Source organism: Hyla sarda (assembly GCF_029499605.1).
Source record: "Hyla sarda isolate aHylSar1 chromosome 1 unlocalized genomic scaffold, aHylSar1.hap1 SUPER_1_unloc_6, whole genome shotgun sequence".
Lineage (NCBI taxonomy): Eukaryota > Metazoa > Chordata > Amphibia > Anura > Hylidae > Hyla > Hyla sarda.
Genome location: NW_026607592.1, coordinates 121,123 through 140,834, shown reverse-complemented (window position 1 = coordinate 140,834; position 19,712 = coordinate 121,123). Strand labels below are relative to the sequence as shown.

General features: G+C 46.9%; 2 protein-coding genes across 2 annotated transcripts in view; one reads left to right on the top strand and one right to left on the bottom strand.

The window, feature by feature from the left end:
• Positions 1–19,712, top strand: part of LOC130298230 (oocyte zinc finger protein XlCOF6-like) — a 176,234-nt gene that overhangs the window by 141,213 nt on the left and 15,309 nt on the right. The gene's annotated exons all lie outside the window — the stretch shown is intronic.
• LOC130298249 (uncharacterized) overlaps positions 9,323–19,712 on the bottom strand; it is a 68,409-nt gene continuing 58,019 nt past the window's right edge. The window contains 4 exon segments of the mRNA XM_056551170.1: positions 9,323–12,131; positions 12,133–12,958; positions 18,172–19,128; positions 19,212–19,471. Of these exon segments, the coding sequence (XP_056407145.1) occupies positions 11,732–12,131; positions 12,133–12,958; positions 18,172–19,128; positions 19,212–19,471 (2,443 nt within the window). The 3' untranslated portion in view covers positions 9,323–11,731.

Below are 19,712 nucleotides of genomic sequence, written 5' to 3'. Positions count from 1 at the left end.
GCTGCAAAGCTGGTTCAGGCTGCGGGCTCCCCCAAACTGCCAGACCCCGTTCCTGTGGTGGAGCGGGGCCAGCACGGGGAGTACAGTAAGGCGTCAGGAAAGGCTAAGGGCGCAATAGTTGTGAAGCCCACCCATCCTGTCGGTAGGGAAGGGCAGGATGGGCTCATGCCGGGCAGCTCTGGCACTGCAGGACCGCCCCAGGGTGGCAGGGGGTGTGTCCAAGTGCCAGAGGAGAGTTACGCTGCCGTGTGCTCGGGGGGCGGTTCCCCGAGTACTGTGGGCACTACTGGCGCCGCGGGGCACTCCCCTGTGAGGGGGGGGGGGGGAGTGTCTGGGCGCCAGAGAGCGTTGGGTCCATGTGCTCGGGGGGCGGTCCCCCGAGTACAGTTTGTTCTGTGGGCACTGCGGGGCACTCCCCTGTGAGGGGGGGGAGTGTCCCGGTGCCGGGATCGGTGTCCATTCAGAAGGAGGAGCCATCGTCAGCAGCAGTCAAGCCAGAAAAAAAGACTGTAGTTAAGCCAGCGGTACTACTATTCCCAGCCAGCCCAGAATCAGTTAGGCAGGGTATGAGTGAGAATGCTGAGTGTAGTAGTGTTGTGGATGAGAGGAGTGTCAGTGGAGTAAATGTTGGTGGGAGTAGTGGTATGGATGGAAAAAAGGATGATGTGAGTGGTGGTGTGAGTGGTGGTGTGAATGGTGGTTCTGGGTCTGGCCCGGCTGCCCCCCCGGCAGTGACTGCTCCTAGGAGCTACGCTAATGTCGCTGCCGGGGGTCCAGGGGGGGTCCCCGTCTCCGTCCGTCTCCGGGGGTTACTTGCAACAGCGCCTCCTGGAGGCTCTGTGTAGGGGAGACAGGTCGATCCAGGTAGAGGGAAGGGGTGAGGTCGACCTGTCTTTCTGGATAGAGAGGCACGGTTTGGGGGCTTTCCGAGAGCGGAATGGGGAGGTGGTCTGGTCCCTCACGACAACCGGGCAGGACAATAACCGCAGGAATGTGGTCCGTCTGATTTGGAGGGGTGAGGATGCGTGCCCACCTCGCGCTAAAGTGGTTGAGCTCCTCCTCCAGATGGAATTCAGGGCGAGTGACATCTTTGCCCTGATCCACCCCTACGGTACGTCCGAGTTTGACGTCAGTTTCGTTCGGCCAGAGGGTCTCGAACTCTTCTGGTCAAACTACGAGGTGGCGAAGAACGAGCCCGGCTGGCGGGATTTTGCCGTAAAGGCAATTTCCCGTCAGAACTCGGTCAAGAAGGTGACCGTTTTGACCTGTAACGAGTCACTTTCTTGTTACGACATCATGACCTGGCTCGGTCGGTATGGGGATGTGACGGACATGCCCAAGAAAAACATTGATGAGCACGGGATCTGGTCCGGGGCCTGGACGTTTTCCGTCAAACTCAGGCGTTCAGGGAGTACGGTTGCCCACATTCCGTCAGCCGCCTTCCTTGGACGTGACAGGATCCAGGTCTTCTACCAGGGGCAGCCTAAGGTCTGTCACAGGTGCGGTAGCCCCACCCATTTTAGCGCAGCCTGTACTGTACAGGTCTGTGCTTTGTGTGGTGGGGTGGGTCATCTGGCCGCATCCTGTAGGCAGATCCGCTGCCATCTGTGTGGTGTCCTCGGGCACCCTTTCAGCCGTTGTCCTAGCGCCTTCGCCCGTGCGGCGGCCGCTCCGGCTGGGGAGAGCTGTGAAGTTGCTTCGGCTGGAGAGGGTACGAGCAGGGATGGGGGCGCACCAGGGCTAGTGAGGAGGAAGGGCCCCGCCAAACTAAGGCGGGAGGAAAATCGGAGGAGGAGTAGGGAGCAGGAGAGTGCCCAAGTGACGGGGGTAGCTCCGGCCCCTGCTCCTGAAGCTGGCCCTGAAATTACTGAAGCCCTGGAGGAGGACGTGCTGGATGAGGAGGTCAGGAGACTGGGCGAAGAGGAAGGCAATATGGCCGACTCTTCCGATTCCTCCCACTATGAAAGTGTGGATGAGGAGAGTGTAGAGAAGGCCAAAAAGAAAGACAAGGGCAAAAGGAAAGGGAGAAAGAAGAGGTCCAAGCCCTCTCTCCCTCGTACTGCGGGCCGGGTCCAAAGCGGAAGCCTGACTGCCCCCCCTCTGGTTGACCTGTGAAACCGGTACCTCGTCCTTGATAACATCTCCTCCCCCTCCTTGGAGGGGGAAGGTGAGGGCGGGGTGCCTAGGGAGAGAGAGCCACTGGGGGGAACTGGGCCCTGTCCTGTTGAGGCACCTTCCTCGGAGGGCAGGGCTAGACCGGGGTCGGACGGAGACGGGGACCATATGGACCAGAGTGAGTCCAAAAAAAGGGTTAAAAGCGGTCCTGCCCTTTCTTCTTCTGGGGATGAGGGGACGAAGAAGAAGGGGAAGAAAAAATAAAGGTGAGGCCGTCTAACTCAATCACCCATGATGGCGGCACTCACCCCATTGACGCTGGCATCCATTAACTGTGCCAGCATAAAGTCGGATACGGCTAGATTCGCAGCCTTTGATTTTCTCGGCCGTGTTGAAGCCGACCTTTTCCTTTTACAGGAGACCAGGTTGTCAGATCTAGCCTCTCTGGTTAAAGCCAGAAGAGAGTGGAGGCGCGGGCCCTCCCACTGGTCTCTTGCAGCTGAGCCGTATAGTGGGGTGGCGGTCCTTTTTACCGCTCCGGTTGAATGCCGACGGGTTATTGAGTTAGAAATGGGGAGGTGCCTGATCTTAGATGTCCTCATGAAGGGGCAAGAGCTCCGGCTCATTAACATCTACGCCCCACAAACCAAGTGGGGACGAAAAGATCTCTTTATGAGGATTAAGCCCTTCCTTTTTACTAGCCGGCAAGTGATTTTTGGAGGGGACTTCAATAATGTCACGAGGTCCCAAGATAGGAGAGGTTCCAATGGTCCGCTGGCTTACGATAGCGTGGCCCTCAATAATATAGTTAGGGAAGCTCGCCTAGAGGACGCCCACATCCGGAGCCCCTCAGGCCACGTGGGTTTCACCTATCATCGAGGTAGCTGCAGGTCTAGGATAGACAGGTTTTATTTAAAGGAGGAAGCCGTCTCTTCCGCAGTGTCCGTGGTTGAGGTGGAATTCTCCGATCACTGTATGATTTTGTTTTCCTTGAATGTTTCAGAGACCCCCCGGATGGGTAAAGGTTATTGGAAGCTGAATTCGTCCCTCCTGGAGGAAGCGGAGATAAGACAGTCCTTTGAGGATTTTCTTCAGAGTCAGGTACCTTTACTGGACTTTTGTAGTAGTAAGTCAGAGTGGTGGGAGATATTCAAGAAGCGGGTTGCGGGGTTCTTCCGCCAGCTCTCGAGCCTCAGGTCCCTGAATCGGTACCGCCTGTATCAGGGTCTGAGGAGGAAACTCGAGCTCCTTGTCTCGACTGGAGGTAGCCGGGAGGATATCTCCAGAGTGAAATCCTTGCTGATGGGGTGTCAGTACGATAGGCACGCATCTTTGGTTTTTGAGAGGGATTACGGGAGGTACCGCTCGCCCGATCCTTACAAGAACTGTAAGATGTCAGTGAGTAGTAAAGTGGTCTCAAGACTGATCGATAGTACGGGATCTCTGAATCGGTCCAGATCAGGGATCCTGGAGGTCGTCAGATCCTTCTACTCGCACCTCTTGGGAAGGAAGGATCTAGATCGAGACGGGATGTCGGCTTTCATGGCTGAAACTATTCCTGAGCCAGGGGTAGACCCCTCTCTTGATGTTTTGGCAGAAGAAATCAGGGAAGAGGAAGTGAGACCGGCGATCGAGGGGCTCGCCCCCAAGAAGTCGCCAGGTCCGGATGGCTTAACATCCGAGTGGTACAGGACCTTTAAGGAGTCTTTAGCTCCCCTCTTGACTGAGGCATTCAATGAGTGTCTCTCCTCGGGCACTCTACCAAAGTCAATGAGGAGGTCAGCCCTGATTCTTCTGTCAAAGGGTAAAGATCCTAGCCGGATTGAGAATTGGAGGCCCATAGCTCTTCTCAATACGGACAGGAAGCTTCTGGCCAAGATACGATACTGTTTAATCGGTTGGTGAAGTTTGCACCCCGGCTCCTTTCGGGGGCCCAGCACTGCTCTGTTCCAGGCCGAAGCACCTTAAGTGCTGTCCTCAGTGTCAGGGAGGCAGTGGAGCGGAGTAGTGCGGGTCTCTGGAAGGGGTACATGCTGTCCTTGGATCAGGCCAAAGCATTTGATCGGGTGAACCACGAGTACCTCTGGTCCGTCCTCCTGAGATATGGCTTACCGAGTACTTTAGTGAATTGGCTTGTCACCTTATATGCAGGGGCAGAGAGTTTCCCGCTGGTGAACGGTTGGTCTGGCCGCTCTTTTGAGGTGGGGTCCGGAGTCTGTCAGGGTTGTCCTTTGAGCCCGCTGTTATACGTGTTCGCAATCGATCCCTTCGTCCGGAGGGTAGATTGTGGGCCGTTGGCGGGAGTCGGGATGACTCTGGCGGAGCCGGATGTCGCCCAGAGAGTGGTGGCGTACGCTGATGATGTCACTATTTTCGTCTCCTCACGGGAGGAGGTCGATGTGGTGATGTCAGAGGTGGACCGCTACTCGGAGGCATCCGGGTTCAAGATCAACCGGGATAAGTGTGAAAGTCTCTGACTGGGAGGGGGAGATCCCACGTTTGATCTCCCGGACACCCTTCCAGGGCTCCAAGATTCAGCAAAAATTCTGGGCATCACATTCGGCCAGGATGATTATCCCACCAAAAACTGGGACGGTAAGCTCCAGGATGCCACTCAGAGGGTGAACCAGTGGAAGGGTTGGTCTATGACCCTCAGGGAAAGGGTACACCTGATCAAATCGTACCTGCTCCCCTTGTTTATCTATCTGGGCAGTGTATGTATCTTACCAGAGGCTTACTACACTAGGGTCTACAGCCTGTTTTTCCAACTGTTATGGGGGAACAGGTTGAACCTAGTCAAGAGGGAGGTTACGTACCGCACGAGGAGACTAGGGGGTTTATCTATGGTAAACCCTGAGGTGTTCTTAACGAACACCTTCTTGAAAGCCAACATTGCAAACCTCTGGTCAGAGAGGGCTCCTCCGTGGGTACTCTCCTGCAGGGAGTGGTTTCAGCCTTTCTTCCAGGAATGGGAGACAGGAGGGCAAGTGAAGGACCTCCGTACGCCCCATGGATATCTTCCGGCTTACGCTACCCCGACTCTGAAGGCGATACGTCGGTGGGGTCTGGGAGTGTGGGAGATCAGGACCCAGTCAAGGCAGTTCCTTGACAAACGGGTTCTGTTGACCCACTTCCGGAAGCCTCTGGCGCTCAGGGACTGCCCAGGTCGGGGTCTGAGGGTGGGGTTGTATCTTTTAAACATGAAAAGGATCCCCCAGAAGTTTTGGGACTTGGCCTGGCGCTGCTTTCAGGGGAAGCTATGTGTAAAGGACAACCTGAAGTACAGGAACTCTGATGACCGGGGATGTCCCCGAGAAGAGTGCGGGGACACGCTGGAAAGCATGGACCACTTCCTGCTTCATTGTCCCTTTAACATAGGGGTCTATAACAGGGTGGGCGCTTCCATCGGCTGGAGTCAAGTTGCCGGCCTTGCCTATCCGGAGTGGGCTTATGGGGCATTCAGGAACCTGGGTGGCCGAGATCGGGGCACTTTATTCTTAGTCAGTTTAGTGGTTAGGTACTACACGTGGAACGCACGGTGCTTACTGTCGACCCAACAGAAAATCCTCTCCGAGGTGGAGGTATGTAGGAACATCACTGGTGACCTCGGGAAGATCAGGTCTTTGGAGTATGGCAGTCTTGGTACCAGTAGGGCTTCTCTCCTGTGGAGAGGTTTCTCATTTCATGTGCCCTAGGTACTAAACCTTTTGGGTAGAGTACCTTTTATTTTTGGTTAGGGGTTGTTATAGGGGTAGAGATAGGGTGAGGGCAGGGTCAGATTTATTGTAGGGATAGAATTAGGGAGAAGTGTAGGGGGAGTTAGGGAAAGAGTATAAAATGATTTATGTATCAGGTCGGCCATCCTTCTCCCTGGTGGTGGGCTGATGCATGTGCACATTAGCTTTTTGTTTTGTTTTCAATTTACATGGTATGAAGGGCTTACAGGCAACCAAACTTGGGCCTAAAGGGGGTGGTGGTTCAGAATGTATGTTTGTATATAAGTTGGTTGGGAGGAGTGTTAGGTGGGGAGGGTGTATTTGTGGGTGGTGGTTTTGTGGTGTTTTGGGGTCCTGACATGGGTCAGTTAAGGACTGGACTTTGAGAACTGTATGGACGGTATGGACTCTGACCCATGTACAGGAGGGGTGGTGTGGGTGAGGGGATAGTTTTAGTGTAGGTGTTTTCTGTCGTTTTCTGTAGTGTATTTATTATATTTTTGTATATTTTCTGTGATTTTTGTATATATTGTGTTTTGTATATATTGTGTTTTGTATTTATATTGTTTTATATTATATAGTGTATAGTGGCAGTCGGACCAGTAAAAAAGCAGTGTCATTTGTGTATGTATATGTATGTGTATATGTATATATATATGTGTGTATGTATATATATATATATATATATATATGTGTATATGTGTGTGAGTATGCTTGTGTATATGCATGTACACATGTTTGTGTATTTTTTTTATTTTTTTCTTCCTTGGGGAGGCTGCTCCCCTCCGGTGTCTCTGCTCTCCTCGCCTCCGGCTTCGCGGTCTCGCTTTTCGGCGGTGTTGTCCTTTTCTTCGGTTCTGGCTTGCTTTTTTTGGGTCCGGCGCTTGCCGGTTTCTGGGCTGCCCGTGGATCCTCTCTGGCCGTCCTCTGCTCCTTGCCGTGTTGGGCGTGCTTCGCGGGCCTTGCGGCCGTGCGGGGGCGGTGCGTGGGGCTGGGCTCTTTGGGCCCTCTTTCCGGCCGCATCTCCGCGCTGCTTTTTCCTTGACCTTCTTTCACCTGTGGATCTCTGGCTGGGAGGCAGATCGTTGTGCTGAGCAATTTTTATTTTTATTCATTTTTATTTTTTTCTCCCCTGGGTAAGGGTATTTTTTGTGTTTATAGCCAAGTTGTGCTACTTTTATGTTCCTTTTCTTTTGTTTTGTTTTTATAGCCAAAGTCGTGCTGAATTTTATGTTTATATATTTTTTATAAGCCAAGTTGGGCTATTTTTATGTTCATTTTTTGAAATGCGTGTTTGTTTGTGTTATTTTTGTATGGAGAAAAGTAAAAGTATATTTTAATAAATTTGGGCTGGCCGGTTAGGCAGAGTTTGTTTTGTAATTTTATTTTTGTTATATCTGGTTAAGCTTGTTTTTGTTTTATGTTTTGTATCAGATTTGTTTTTCATTTTTTATTAAAAAAAAAAGAGTTACAGCTCCAGCAGATCTCTATTACTTTTATATGGAAGGATTTGCTTTATCCATATTAGTATCTACTTATCTTTCTTTAATCCTCACTTTTTCCTATTTTTGGATGACATTTTTGGTGGCTTCAGAACCAATTACCAGGTTTCCATAGAGTTATGGTCCCAACATACAATGGTCATCCTGGAACCAATTAATATTGTAACTTGAGGGACCACTGTATTCAGCTCCCCTTGTGAGGAGGGTATGAATACATTTTGGTGTGTGTGGATCTCTTTTCAGGTTGGCTCGAAATTCTAATGCAAAGATGACAGCAGGGAAAAATTTGGTAATTAGGATGGTAATTAGATAAAAGACCATCGGCATTACAAGCTAGTAAGACCGGCAAAAATACAGGAACATACAAGGGCAGCAGTCAGGGTGAGGGAGACATCACATACAGTCAGGATCGAGCTGAAAAAAGGAAGAATAAGAGAGAACACACACCCTGAGGTGCCAGAAAACAGAAAAGTAGTCCCATCCCCCACCCCCCTCTTACGCCTGCACTGATTAAGCACTATTTAGAAATGAATTTAAAAGAAAAAGCAAGTAATAAAAAGGGAATGGGAATGCTGCTGCCGAACGAACCGCCTCATTTCAGCACAATCACATAAGACAGGAACATATCTAGGAACATTCACCATATGTGGATCAGATAAACCATGCACTGACTCTGGGGAGTCAGGGGGGAGGAACACCAGGCGCCCCACACTCCCTCAAATTTAGCATTTCCTGTTTTTAAACACCACCTTAGAGAATGGGATAATGGAATTTACCAGCTTCTTTCATTTGCCGAGCTTCCACATGTGATGCAAGTGTCCTATCCCTCCATATACTGAAGACATCGTCAGGCGGTGAGCTGACCCCAGATTTTTTCATAGATTTTCTATGTCTTTCTTTTGCAATATGTAAAAGAGTGCCCGACTCAATCCACATACAACAAAACCCCAGAAGGTGCCCGGATAACTCGGAATATATCAACAACTTTAGGGGAAAACCACTAAAGGGGTACCCTAAACTAAGAACCCTCACTATAAAATGTAACTTTTATTGGTCACTATTATAATATCAAAAGAAATCAAAAACCAAATGAAATGTTCACCACTAGGTGTCAGAACCACACCACTGTTATAATTACAGCTCCAGTTTAGCTCCGTATCAGTGTGCTGGAAATATGATAAGCTCAGAAGGAATGCTTATTCTGTATGGCCGTTCAGGAGCTCTCTATATATTTAGTAATCAGAAGCTAAATGTAAGCGCTGCAATTAAAACTCCCATGTATCCAGTTCAATGACGTTTCGTCGGCTCCCCAGCTTTATCTAAGGACTGATGGCTAATGGCCTGACTCAATCCCACACCTTCAACATTGAGAAGATTCTCTAATACCATGTGACAAAAGGAGAGGAGGAGTCCCATACCCCCGACAATATAACTTATATGAACTCTCCTGTATACGAATACAGGGGGAGAAGCCACGTGAGCGCTAGAGATAAACCTGCAGGAGAGATAAACTCTTCAGAGAGTTGGATATTCAGCTCCTCTTCTCATATAAGATGCATTTTGGTTACTATTAGGACCAGAAGAAATCAGATAAGAATAAAGCTTAGATAGTATTATTATTTAGGAAATAAATACAATCTCTCTAACCAATTTCAGGGACGTATGTTAGTATAACGCTTAAAACATTGGAGAATAAAGATAAATTTACTTATAAAACCCCAGAAAGCCTGAGATTCCTCTATGGCCAAAGTCTTAGTAGAAGAATATAAATCTCGTAACGTAAAAGAATGTAAACGTTCCCACAAAGGGGAAGAGGGAAAATGTGTTTAGTAATAACCATAGGGAGTAAAGAAAGTGGGGTTAGGGGAGAAGGGAAATCAGAATCAGTCGTAGAGCAGTCTCGTAATACCGACAGTTATATATAAAAGAGGAAAGAACTAGAGAGGCCAAGGAGGACTGCAGGGGCCACAAAATGGGCCCTATAGAAGGAGGGACTGAGGAGAATTCCATATCCACATGAGGACGAATATAAAGGGGAGGATGAAAAAAAGAAGAGTGAACGAGCTCTAATAATCCAGACGAAGGAAAAGCTTTATAATAAGTGTGTAAATCCGGAAATACAAAACCGCCGTCTAATGTCTTCAGGGTGAGCGTCTATACGGGACACGTGGTCTCTTCTGAATCATAACAAAATTACTAAATAACCATCGGATAGAAGAAAAATAACAATTCCGTACTATGATAGGGACGGACTGTAAAAATATAAAATATTATTGGTAAATATAAGATTTAAGAACCTTTTTCCTTCCAATCCACGACATATATGGGAATTTACGAGCGTGTAACTGGGTCTTCAATCCGTGTAATAATGGCGCAAAGTGTGAAGTAAAGAGATCTTGTATTAGATGTGATCAGATCTCTAGGTATTTTATACCCCGGGGAGGACAAAGAAAAGGAAAAGAATTACACCGATGTTTACTGAACCCGGGGGACGCTGAGATATTGACGACTTCTCATATAGAAAAATGGATTTTATGATCTAAGACCGAAAATAGACGTCAAGACGGGAAACGCTCGTCTAGGGTTTGTGATAAATAAAAGTATCTGCAGCGTCTTATGTTCAGAAGAGACGATCTTCAAGGGAGACGCGCGGATCCTGTCTGATGCCTTGAATTAAAGTCTCTATAATCATAATGAGAAGGGGGCGGGGACAACACTGACGCGTTACATTCCCTATATACAACGTCAGGGACAATATTACATTTATTATAAGTCAAAAAAATAAAGGGAACACTTAAACAACACAATGTAACTCCAAGTCAATGACACTTCTGTGAAATCACACTGTCCACTCAGGAAGCAACACTGATTGACAATCAATTTCACGTGCTGTTGTGCAAATGGAACAGACAACAGGTGGAAATTATAGGCAATTAGCACCCCCAATAAAGGAGTGGTTCTGCAGGTGGTGACCACAGACCACTTCTCAGTTCCTATGCTTCCTGGCTGATGTTTTGGTCACTTTTGAATGCTGGAAGTGCTTTCTCTATAGTGGTAGCATAAGACGGCGACTACAACCCACACTAGTGGCTCAGGTATTGCAGCTCATCCAGGATGGCACATCAATGCGAACTGTAGCAAGAAGTTTGTTGTGTCTGTCAGCGTAGTGTCCAGAGCATGGAGGCGCTACCAGGAGACAGGCCAGTACATCAGGAGATGTGGAGGAGGACGTAGGAGGGCAACAACCCAGAAGCATGGCCGCTACCTCCGCCTTTGTGCAAGGAGGAGCACTGCCAGAGCCCTGCAAAAAGACCTCCAGCAGGCCACAAATATGCAAGACTCAATCGGTCAGAAACAGATACATAAGGGTGGTATGAAGGCCTGACGTCCACAGGTGGGGGTTGTGCTTACAGCCCAACACCGTGCAGGATGTTTGGCATTTGCCAGAGAACAAGATTGGCAAATTCACCACTGATGCCCTGTGCTCTTCACAGATGAAAGCAGGTCCACACTGAGCACATGTGACAGACGTGGAGAATGTTCTGCTGCCTGCAACATCCTCCAGCATGACCGGTTTGGCAGTGGGTCAGTAATGGTGTGGGGTGGCATTTCTTTGGGGGGCTGCACAGCCCTCCATGTGCTTGCCAGAGGTAGCCTAACTGCCATTAAGTACCGAGATGAGATCCTCAGACCCCTTGTGAGACCATATGTTGGTGCGGTTGGCCCTGGGTTCCTCCTAATACAAAACAATGCTAGACCTCATGTGGCTGGAGTGTGTCAGCAGTATCTACAAGAGGAAGGCATTGATGCTATGGACTGGCCGCCCGTTCCCCTGAATCCGATTGAGCAGTTGTGGGACGTCTCGCTCCATCCACCACAGACTGTCCAGGAGTTGGCGGATGCTTTAGTCCAGGTCTGGGAGGACATCTCTCAGGAGACCATCCGCCACCTCATTAGGAGCATGCCCAGGAATTGTAGGGAGGTCATACGGGCACGTGGAGGCCACACACACTACTGAGCCTCAATGGGACTTGTATTAAGGACATTACATAAAGTTGGATCAGCCTGTAGTGGGGTTTTCCACTGTGATTTTGAGTGTGACTCCATATCCAGACCTCCATGGGTTGATAAATTTGATTTCCATTGATAATTTTTGTGTGATTTTGTTGTCAGCACATTCAACTATGTAAAGACGAAAGTATTTCATACGATTAGTTCATTCATTCAGATCTAGGATGTGTTATCTTAGTGTTCCCTTAATTTTTTTGAGCAGTGTATAATATAGAGAACTTCCTAAAAAATTATATCAAGTTTGGAGATGAAGCATATATTGTATAAATATATATAAGTATGCATTATTGTCAACTATCCTATGTACATGGTTAATATATAGATGTGTTATTTGCATAATTTTTTGCTCTGCTTCATGTTTTCCCCTGTGTTAGAACATGAAAAAGGCTTCTCTCCTGTGTGAGTTTTTCGATGTACAACAAGGTCTGATTTGCGAGTAAAACATTTGCCACATTCTGAACATAAAAATGGCTTATCCCCTGTGTGAGTTATTTGATGTTTAACAAGAATTGATTTCTGAGCAAAACATTTCCCACATTCTGCGCAAGAAAATGGCTTCTCTCCTGAGTGAGTTTTTCTATGTACAACAAGGTCTGATTTCTGAGCAAAACATTTCCCACATTCTGAACATGAAAATGGCTTCTCTCCTGTGTGAGTTCTTTGATGTAAAACAAGGTCTGATTTCTGAGTAAAACATTTCACACATTCTGAACATGGAAATGGCTTCTCCCGTGTGAGTTCTTTGATGTTTAACAAGATCTGATTTCTGAGCAAAACATTTCCCACACTCTGAACATGAAAAAGGCTTCTCTCCTGTGTGAGTTCTTTGATGTACAACAAGACCTGATTTATAATTAAAACATTTCCCACATTCTGAACATGAAAATGGCTTCTCTCCTGTGTGAGTTCTTTCATGTACAACAAGACATGATTTAAAAGCAAAACATTTTCCACATTCTGAACATGAAAATGGCTTCTCTCCTGTGTGATTTCTTTGATGTACAACAAGGTCTAATTTATAAGTAAAACATTTCCCACATTCTGAACATGAAAATGGCTTCTCTCCTGTGTGAGTTCTTTGATGTACAACAAGGTATGATTTCTGAGTAAAACATTTCCCACATTCTGAACATGGAAATGGCTTCTCTCCTGTATGAGTTCTTTGATGGCGAACAAGACCTTGTTTCCCAGTAAAACATTTCTCACATTGTGGACATGAAAACGGCTTCTCTCCTTTGTAGCTTCTCTTATGTCTCACAAGATTTGATTTCTTGGTAAAACACTTTCCACATTCTGAACATGAATATGGCCTTTCCTTTGCACAATCTTTCTGATGTCCAACACCCCTTCTGTGACCTTTATTTTGCTGAACATCCTGTGATGACTGAGAAGACAGGACCTGTATATAAGGATGAGATGACAGATCTTGGCTGTGAAGGGCTGAGGGTGTATCTGGGATAATGGAATGTTCTTCATATGTATCTTGTGTGATATCATCATCTGCTTTATAATCTGAAGATATAAGATTCTCCTCTGATCTCCTGCTACAAGAATCTGCAGAGAATAACACAGATTTTATTTTTGAGTATTAACCTTAACAACCCAGGACATTTTTGCATTTCTAAGCAATAGTACTTTGTAAAGATTTACTGCAAAACTGAAGAAAGATAGTTGCTATGATAGCGGAGCAGCCATACAACAGTGGTGTCAAACTGTGGCCCTCCAGATGTTGCAAAACTTCAACTCCCAGCACGCCTGGACACCAAAGGTCCTCTAGAGGATGCACAATGTCCCCAAAGGTAAATCAAGGCTTCCCTCTGAAGTTTTGCAACATCTGGAGGGCCACAGGTTGACACCCCTGCCTTACAAGGAGCAGGGACACCAGTCTTTGACAATCATGTGGACACAGCCTCAGGGAAAATCACTGCTATGGGGCCCGGTCAGGGAACAAATGACCGTGCCCCCCAATCCACCTGACCCCGCAGGTTATAATGGAGCAGTCATCCAAACCACCCCCTTTATAATCCTCCTGCCAGCCAGAGAATTCAGGCAAAGGATAGGGGATACGTTATAGATCACGGGGGTCCGACCCTTGGGAGTCCCAGCGATCTCCTGAACGGGGCCCTGACAGTCTGCTTGAAGGGGGCAGACCAACCCCTGCATGGAGCGGTGGACGACGCTCCCCCTCCATGTATCCCATAGAGATATATGGAGGGGGTGTGTCGGCTGCGGCATCCTGTGGGGGTCAGAACGGCCGCTCCCTGCAGACTGCCAGGGCCCCGTTCAGGAGATCGCGGGGGTCCGATCTATAACCTATCCCCTATCCTGTCTAGGCAGACAGTATCACATTTTTGTCTTTTGTCTATTAATGCGAATAGAAAGACTTATGTCCTAATAAAGTTAGAGAAATTTTCCTGGAACCAAGTTAAAAGAGGAACCTTTATTTTGAATGATGTTCGCTTACGGCTCGCCAGCCGCACCTATACCTCCATTTGGACCCACACAGGTGACCCGAACCGGAACATTTCTGTATCAGAGGGAAAGAATAAAGGGATTTAAAGGGGTACTCTACTGCTAGACATCTTATTCCTTATCCAAAGGATGGGGGATAAGATGTCTGATCGCGGGGGTCTGGCTGCTGGGACCCCCAGGATCTCCCGCAGCACAGGGCGTTCTAAAATAAACTCCAGTGACGTCACGACCACGCCCCATCGCGATTTCGCGTCCCCTCCATTCATGTGTATCGGAGGGGGCTTGTAATCTGACACGCCCCCTCCAATAGACACGAATAGAGGGGGCATGAAAATGACATCACAAGGGGCCGTGGCTGTGACATTATGATCACGGCCTCTGGCTCCGAGCGTTCTGAACAAAAAGTTAAAAACACCGAAGTACCCTTTTAACCCCTTAATGACCAAGCCCATTTTCACCTCAAGGACCAGGCCAATTTTATTTTTGCGTGTTCGTTTTTTCCTCCTCGCCTTCTAAAATCCATAACTCCTTTATATTTCCATCTACAGACCCATATAAGGGCTTGTTTTATGCGTGACCAATTGCACTTTGTAATGAAACCTCTAATTTTACCATAAAATGTACGGCGAACCCCCCCAAAAAAAATTTTAGGGAGGAAATTTAAATGAAAACCAAAATTTTGCACATTTTGGAAGGTTTTGTTTTCACGCTGTACACTTTACGGTAAAAATTATAGGTGTTCTTTATTCTGTGGGTCAATACGATTAAAATGATACCCATGGGTAGATACTTTTATATTTTTGTACCGCTTAAAAAAAGTCAAAAACTTTTTGTACAAAATCAGTAATCTAAAATCGCCCTATTTTGACCACCTATAACTTTTTCATTTTTCCGTATATAGGGCGGTATGGGGGCTCATTTTTTGTGCCGTCATCTGTACTTTTTTTAGATACCACATTTGCATATATAAAACTTTTAGATAATTTTTTATTATTTTTTAAAATAAAATGTGACAAAAAAGCAGGATTTGTGGACTTTAAAATTTTTTTACATTTACGCCATTCACCGTACGGGATCATTAACATTATATTTTGATAGTTCGAACATTTACACACACGGCGATACCAAATATGTTTATTAAAAAAAGTTTTATGCTTTTTGGGGGTAAAATAGGAAAAACGGACAATTTTCATTTTTATTGGGGTAGACGATTTTTCCCTTTTTTTTTACTTTTTATTTTTACATTTTTCAACTTTTTTTTTACACTTTTTATGTCCCCATAGGAGACTATCTATAGCAATCATTTGATTGCTAATACTGTGCAGTGCTATGCATAGGACACAGCACTGATCAGTATTATCGGTGATCTTCTGCTCGATCGCAGACCAGAGCAGAAGACCCCGGGAGACAGCCGGAGCTAGGTAAGGGGACCTCCGGCTGTCATGCTGGATGATCGGATCCCCGCGGCAGCGCTGCGGGCAATCCGATCATCCAATCAGTATTGATCACGGCATCTGAGGGGTTACAGAATCCTGTGGGGATAAAGGTTTGATCACGCGGGGTCCCGTTTGTGTATCCCCAGCTCTTCCATAGAGATTCATGGAGAGACATGTCGGGCACCTCTTGGTGCGGTGGTGGACAGTAATCCCTGCACGGAGCGGAGGTCACCTGTGCCTGGAGAGATCTGGGGTGCTGGGCAGGAGATCACGGGAGTCTAGGCAGTCGGACCCCTCACGATCAGACACGTATCCCCTCTCCTCAGGATTCTTTGGAAGGTACCAGCGCCATCTTGTGTAGCGGTTCGGACATAAGTTTGCAGCTTCTTTGTCGATGACTGACCCCTGGTAGGACCCATAGTTGGGGTAACTGAACTAAGGCTTTTCGGGGTCTTTGGGGCAGAAGAAAGTGTCCAGGACAATTAAAGACATGGGATCTATGCAGAGTTACTACAACGAGTCCGCTCAGCGTACAAAAGGGAAGAGAACGACTCCAGGAAGACGTCACCTGTTAGTCGCTGCTGGTATCTACTGCTATATGGTCTCTATATGGAGGAATATTAGTCTGTATATAATGTGTTTCATAAACAGTATGGCGGTATTATTCAGTCACTATGTAGTGGTGATGGTATCAAGTCAACTGCTATAGAGTCAATATAGAGGGGGAGGGGGATAGTATTTGCCCTGAAGTCCCAAAGATTCTAGTTACACCAATACTTCCCGAAAATATTATTGCAGCCGGTGACTGAATAGAATCTATGACCCTTCTCTGTATTTAGTGGTTACTACTCACCTGGGCGGTTACCTGTAGGTATGTCCTCCTTATACTGCTCATCACCACTCACATCTGTGTCTTCTTCTACTTTTACTATTATGTGTGTAGTATTAATATAGATTAGATCTTTCCCTGTAGGAATGTCCTCCTTATACTGCTAATCACTGCTCAAATCTGTCTCTTCTTCTTCCTCATTTATATCTGTAGTATTAATATAGATCAGATCTTACCCTGTAGGAATGTCCTCCTTATACTGTTCATCACTGCTCACATCTGGCTCAAAGTGAGAATGTTGAGCTCTTATTGTTTGGATAGAATTATTTCAAATTCAGTGGAAAAAAAATAGCAATTTGCTTTTTTTTCCACAAATTCTTTATTTGTGGGACATCATTTTGGTCGCTTTTGAAATGGAGGAAATGCGCCCCACATCATGCTGTTTGTCCCGGGCTGGGCAGTACCCCTACTTAGGCCATATCTGGTTGCCTGACAGCCTGGTAGGGCCAAGAAGGAGAGGAGCCCCCTTTGGCCATCAGGACATCAATATATGAATTATAGACCCCACTCCATGCCTGCAAAGGATCGGAGCTGTCAGAACAATACCGCACCCCAAGTGTATTGTCTGGACCAGGGAGCGCTCTGATTGGTCCTTGGTCTTCTAGCAGTGACGCGCGGCTGTCTGTGACAGTTATAGTTCCTGATGGATATATCCGCCATGTTGTGGGAATAATCATCCGCTCATGGTGAATATATCCATCACTGGGCGTTTGGGTGATCGTCCCCATTCATACGGCATTTCTGCAGTATCGGTGTCCGCTGTCATGTCAGAAAAGGGATCCAATGTATACTGGACCCGTCTCATTCAGAAATGACTGGAGCTGCTACAGTATACGTCAGCATCATTATTATTGACGTGATGCTGACGGATACCTGTAACATAACGCTGAAACTCAGTATGAACGGGACGCAGTGTAGGGTCACATAGAGCGCAGAGTATTTCACACCGCGGATGCCCCCGGCAGTCACAAGGGCGAGATCACTGCTGCGGCTGGGTAGCTCAGTGTGTCCGCTCATGACTGCCGGTGGGAAATCCAACGCTATGAGTGGACACACAAAGATACCCAGCCGCAGCAGGGAGCTCACTATTGTGACTGCCGGGGCATCCGCAGCATGTAATATGGGATGTGCGCCGTGTAATCCTACACATTATGCATTTTTATTTTTCATTTATTTAATAAATGTATTTTTTATTTTCTTTAATTTTTTTTTTACACGGTTCCGGCAATGCAGCAGGCCCCTGCCTGTCGGGGATTACACACAGCACCCCGCGGTCGTGCTGCGGGGTGCTGCAGGGAAGACAGAGGGAGCTCCCTCCATCAAAACACTTACAGCCCGCGATCACTTCTGATCGCGGCTGTAAGGGTTAAACTGCTGGGACCAAAGTTTACTTAGGTCCCGGCAATGCGGCAGGGTCCTGGCTGTGTGTTACAGCCGAGTCCCTGCCGTGATCTTGTGGGTACACTGGACAGTACCCACAAGAACCATGGACGTGTATATTCGTCCAGGTGCTGGAACGTGCATCCCCCTGGACATGTATACTCGTCCATGGTCGTTATGGTGTTAACAGAAAACTCTAGTACTTGAGTACTTATCCCCTAGTCACAGAATCCTGTGGGGATAAATGTCTGATTGTGAGGGGTCCGACCACTGAGACCCCCGCGATCTCCTGCCTGTCATCCCGTTTGTATATCTCTGGCTCTCTCATAGAGATTTATAGAGAGGTATGTCGGGCACCTCTTCATGCAGTGGTTGACAGTAATCCCTGCACGGAGCGGAGGTCACTTGTGCCCAGAGGAGCTGGGAGGCCCCAGCCTGACATATGTTTTGGGGGAGGGGGATGGTATTCCAAAATTTGGCCTGTAGTCCCAGAGATTCTAGTTACACCAATACTTCCCCCAAAATATTATTGTAGCCAGTGACTGAATAGAATCTGTGACCCTTCTCTGTATTTAGTGATCACTACTTACCTGGGTGGTTACCTGTAGAAATGTCCTTAAACTGCTCATCACCGCTCACATCTGTCTCTTCTGCTTTTACTATTATGTCTGGAGCATTAATATAGATCAGACCTTTTTCTGTAGAAATGTCCTCCTTATACTGCTCATCAATGCTCACATCTGTCTCTTCTTCCTTTATGTCTGTAGCATTATTATAGATCAGATCTTTCCCTGTAGGAATGTCCACCTTATACTGCTCATTACCGCTCACATCTGTCTCTTCTTCTTCTTCTTTTATGTATGTAGCATTATTATAGATCACATCTTTCCCTGTAGGAATGTCCTCCTTATACTGCTCATCACTACGTACATCTGTCTCTTGTTCTTCTTCCTTTATGTCTGTAGCATTAATATAGATCAGATCTTTCTCAGTAGGAATGTTCTCCTTATACTGCTCATCACCGCTCACATATGTCTCTTGTTCTTCCTTTATGTCTATAGTATTAATATAGATCAGATCTTTTCCTGTAGAAATGACCTCCTTATACTGGTCATCACCGCTCACATCTGTCTCTTCTTCTACTTCCTTTATGTCTGTAGCATTAATATAAAAGAGATCTTTCCCTGTAGGAATGTCCTCCTTATACTGCTCATCACCGCTCACATCTGTCTCTTCTTCCTTTATGTCTGTAGCATTAATATAGATGAGATCTTTCCCTGTAGTAATGTCCTCCTTATACTGCTCATCACCGCTCACATCTGTCTCTTCTTCTACTTCCTTTATGTCTGTAGCATTAATATAAAAGAGATCTTTCCCTGTAGGAATGTCCTCCTTATACTGCTCATCACCGCTCACATCTGTCTCTTCTTCCTTTATGTCTGTAGCCTTAATATAGATCAGATCTTTCCCTGTAGTAATGTCCTTCATATTCTGTTCATCAAGAGGACAGGGACACCTCTCTGGTGCTGTTCTCTTACTGGATCTGACTGTAGGGAACACATACAGAGACTGAATTCATTCTTTACATACAAATAATGAGAGGACGTGTGTATATAGTCATGTCTATTACCTGGTGATGTGAGGGGCTGCTGATCCTCCATCATGACCTGATCCTTGTACTGATCCTTGTGTCCTTCTACATACTCCCACTCCTCCATGGAGAAATAGACCGCCACGTCCTGACACCTTATAGGAACCTGTATTGTGAATAAACATTTAATTCTATACAATTCCAGGATGTTATATGGAGACATTTGAGGGGATATTCCTGCACATGATTTATCTTCTTGCTCTCGGATGATGAGGTGAATGCTTGTGGGGGCAGATCCTCTATATTATGGTCACATGTCCCGAACTGACCGCAAGTCTGATGATCCAGCTGTCAGTTCAGGTCATTATACCCAAAGCGCCCGTCCCATGGAGTGTAAGGAGTTAAGTGATATTTCATAGTATCACTGCTCCCCTCCCCCGGGACTATATAGATGGCTGCTTACTGTCTGGCCCCTAAGGATAGAATTGGCAGTGCTGTGCGCCACTTAACCCTAGCTAGACTGGTTGTTCTTATCCCAGC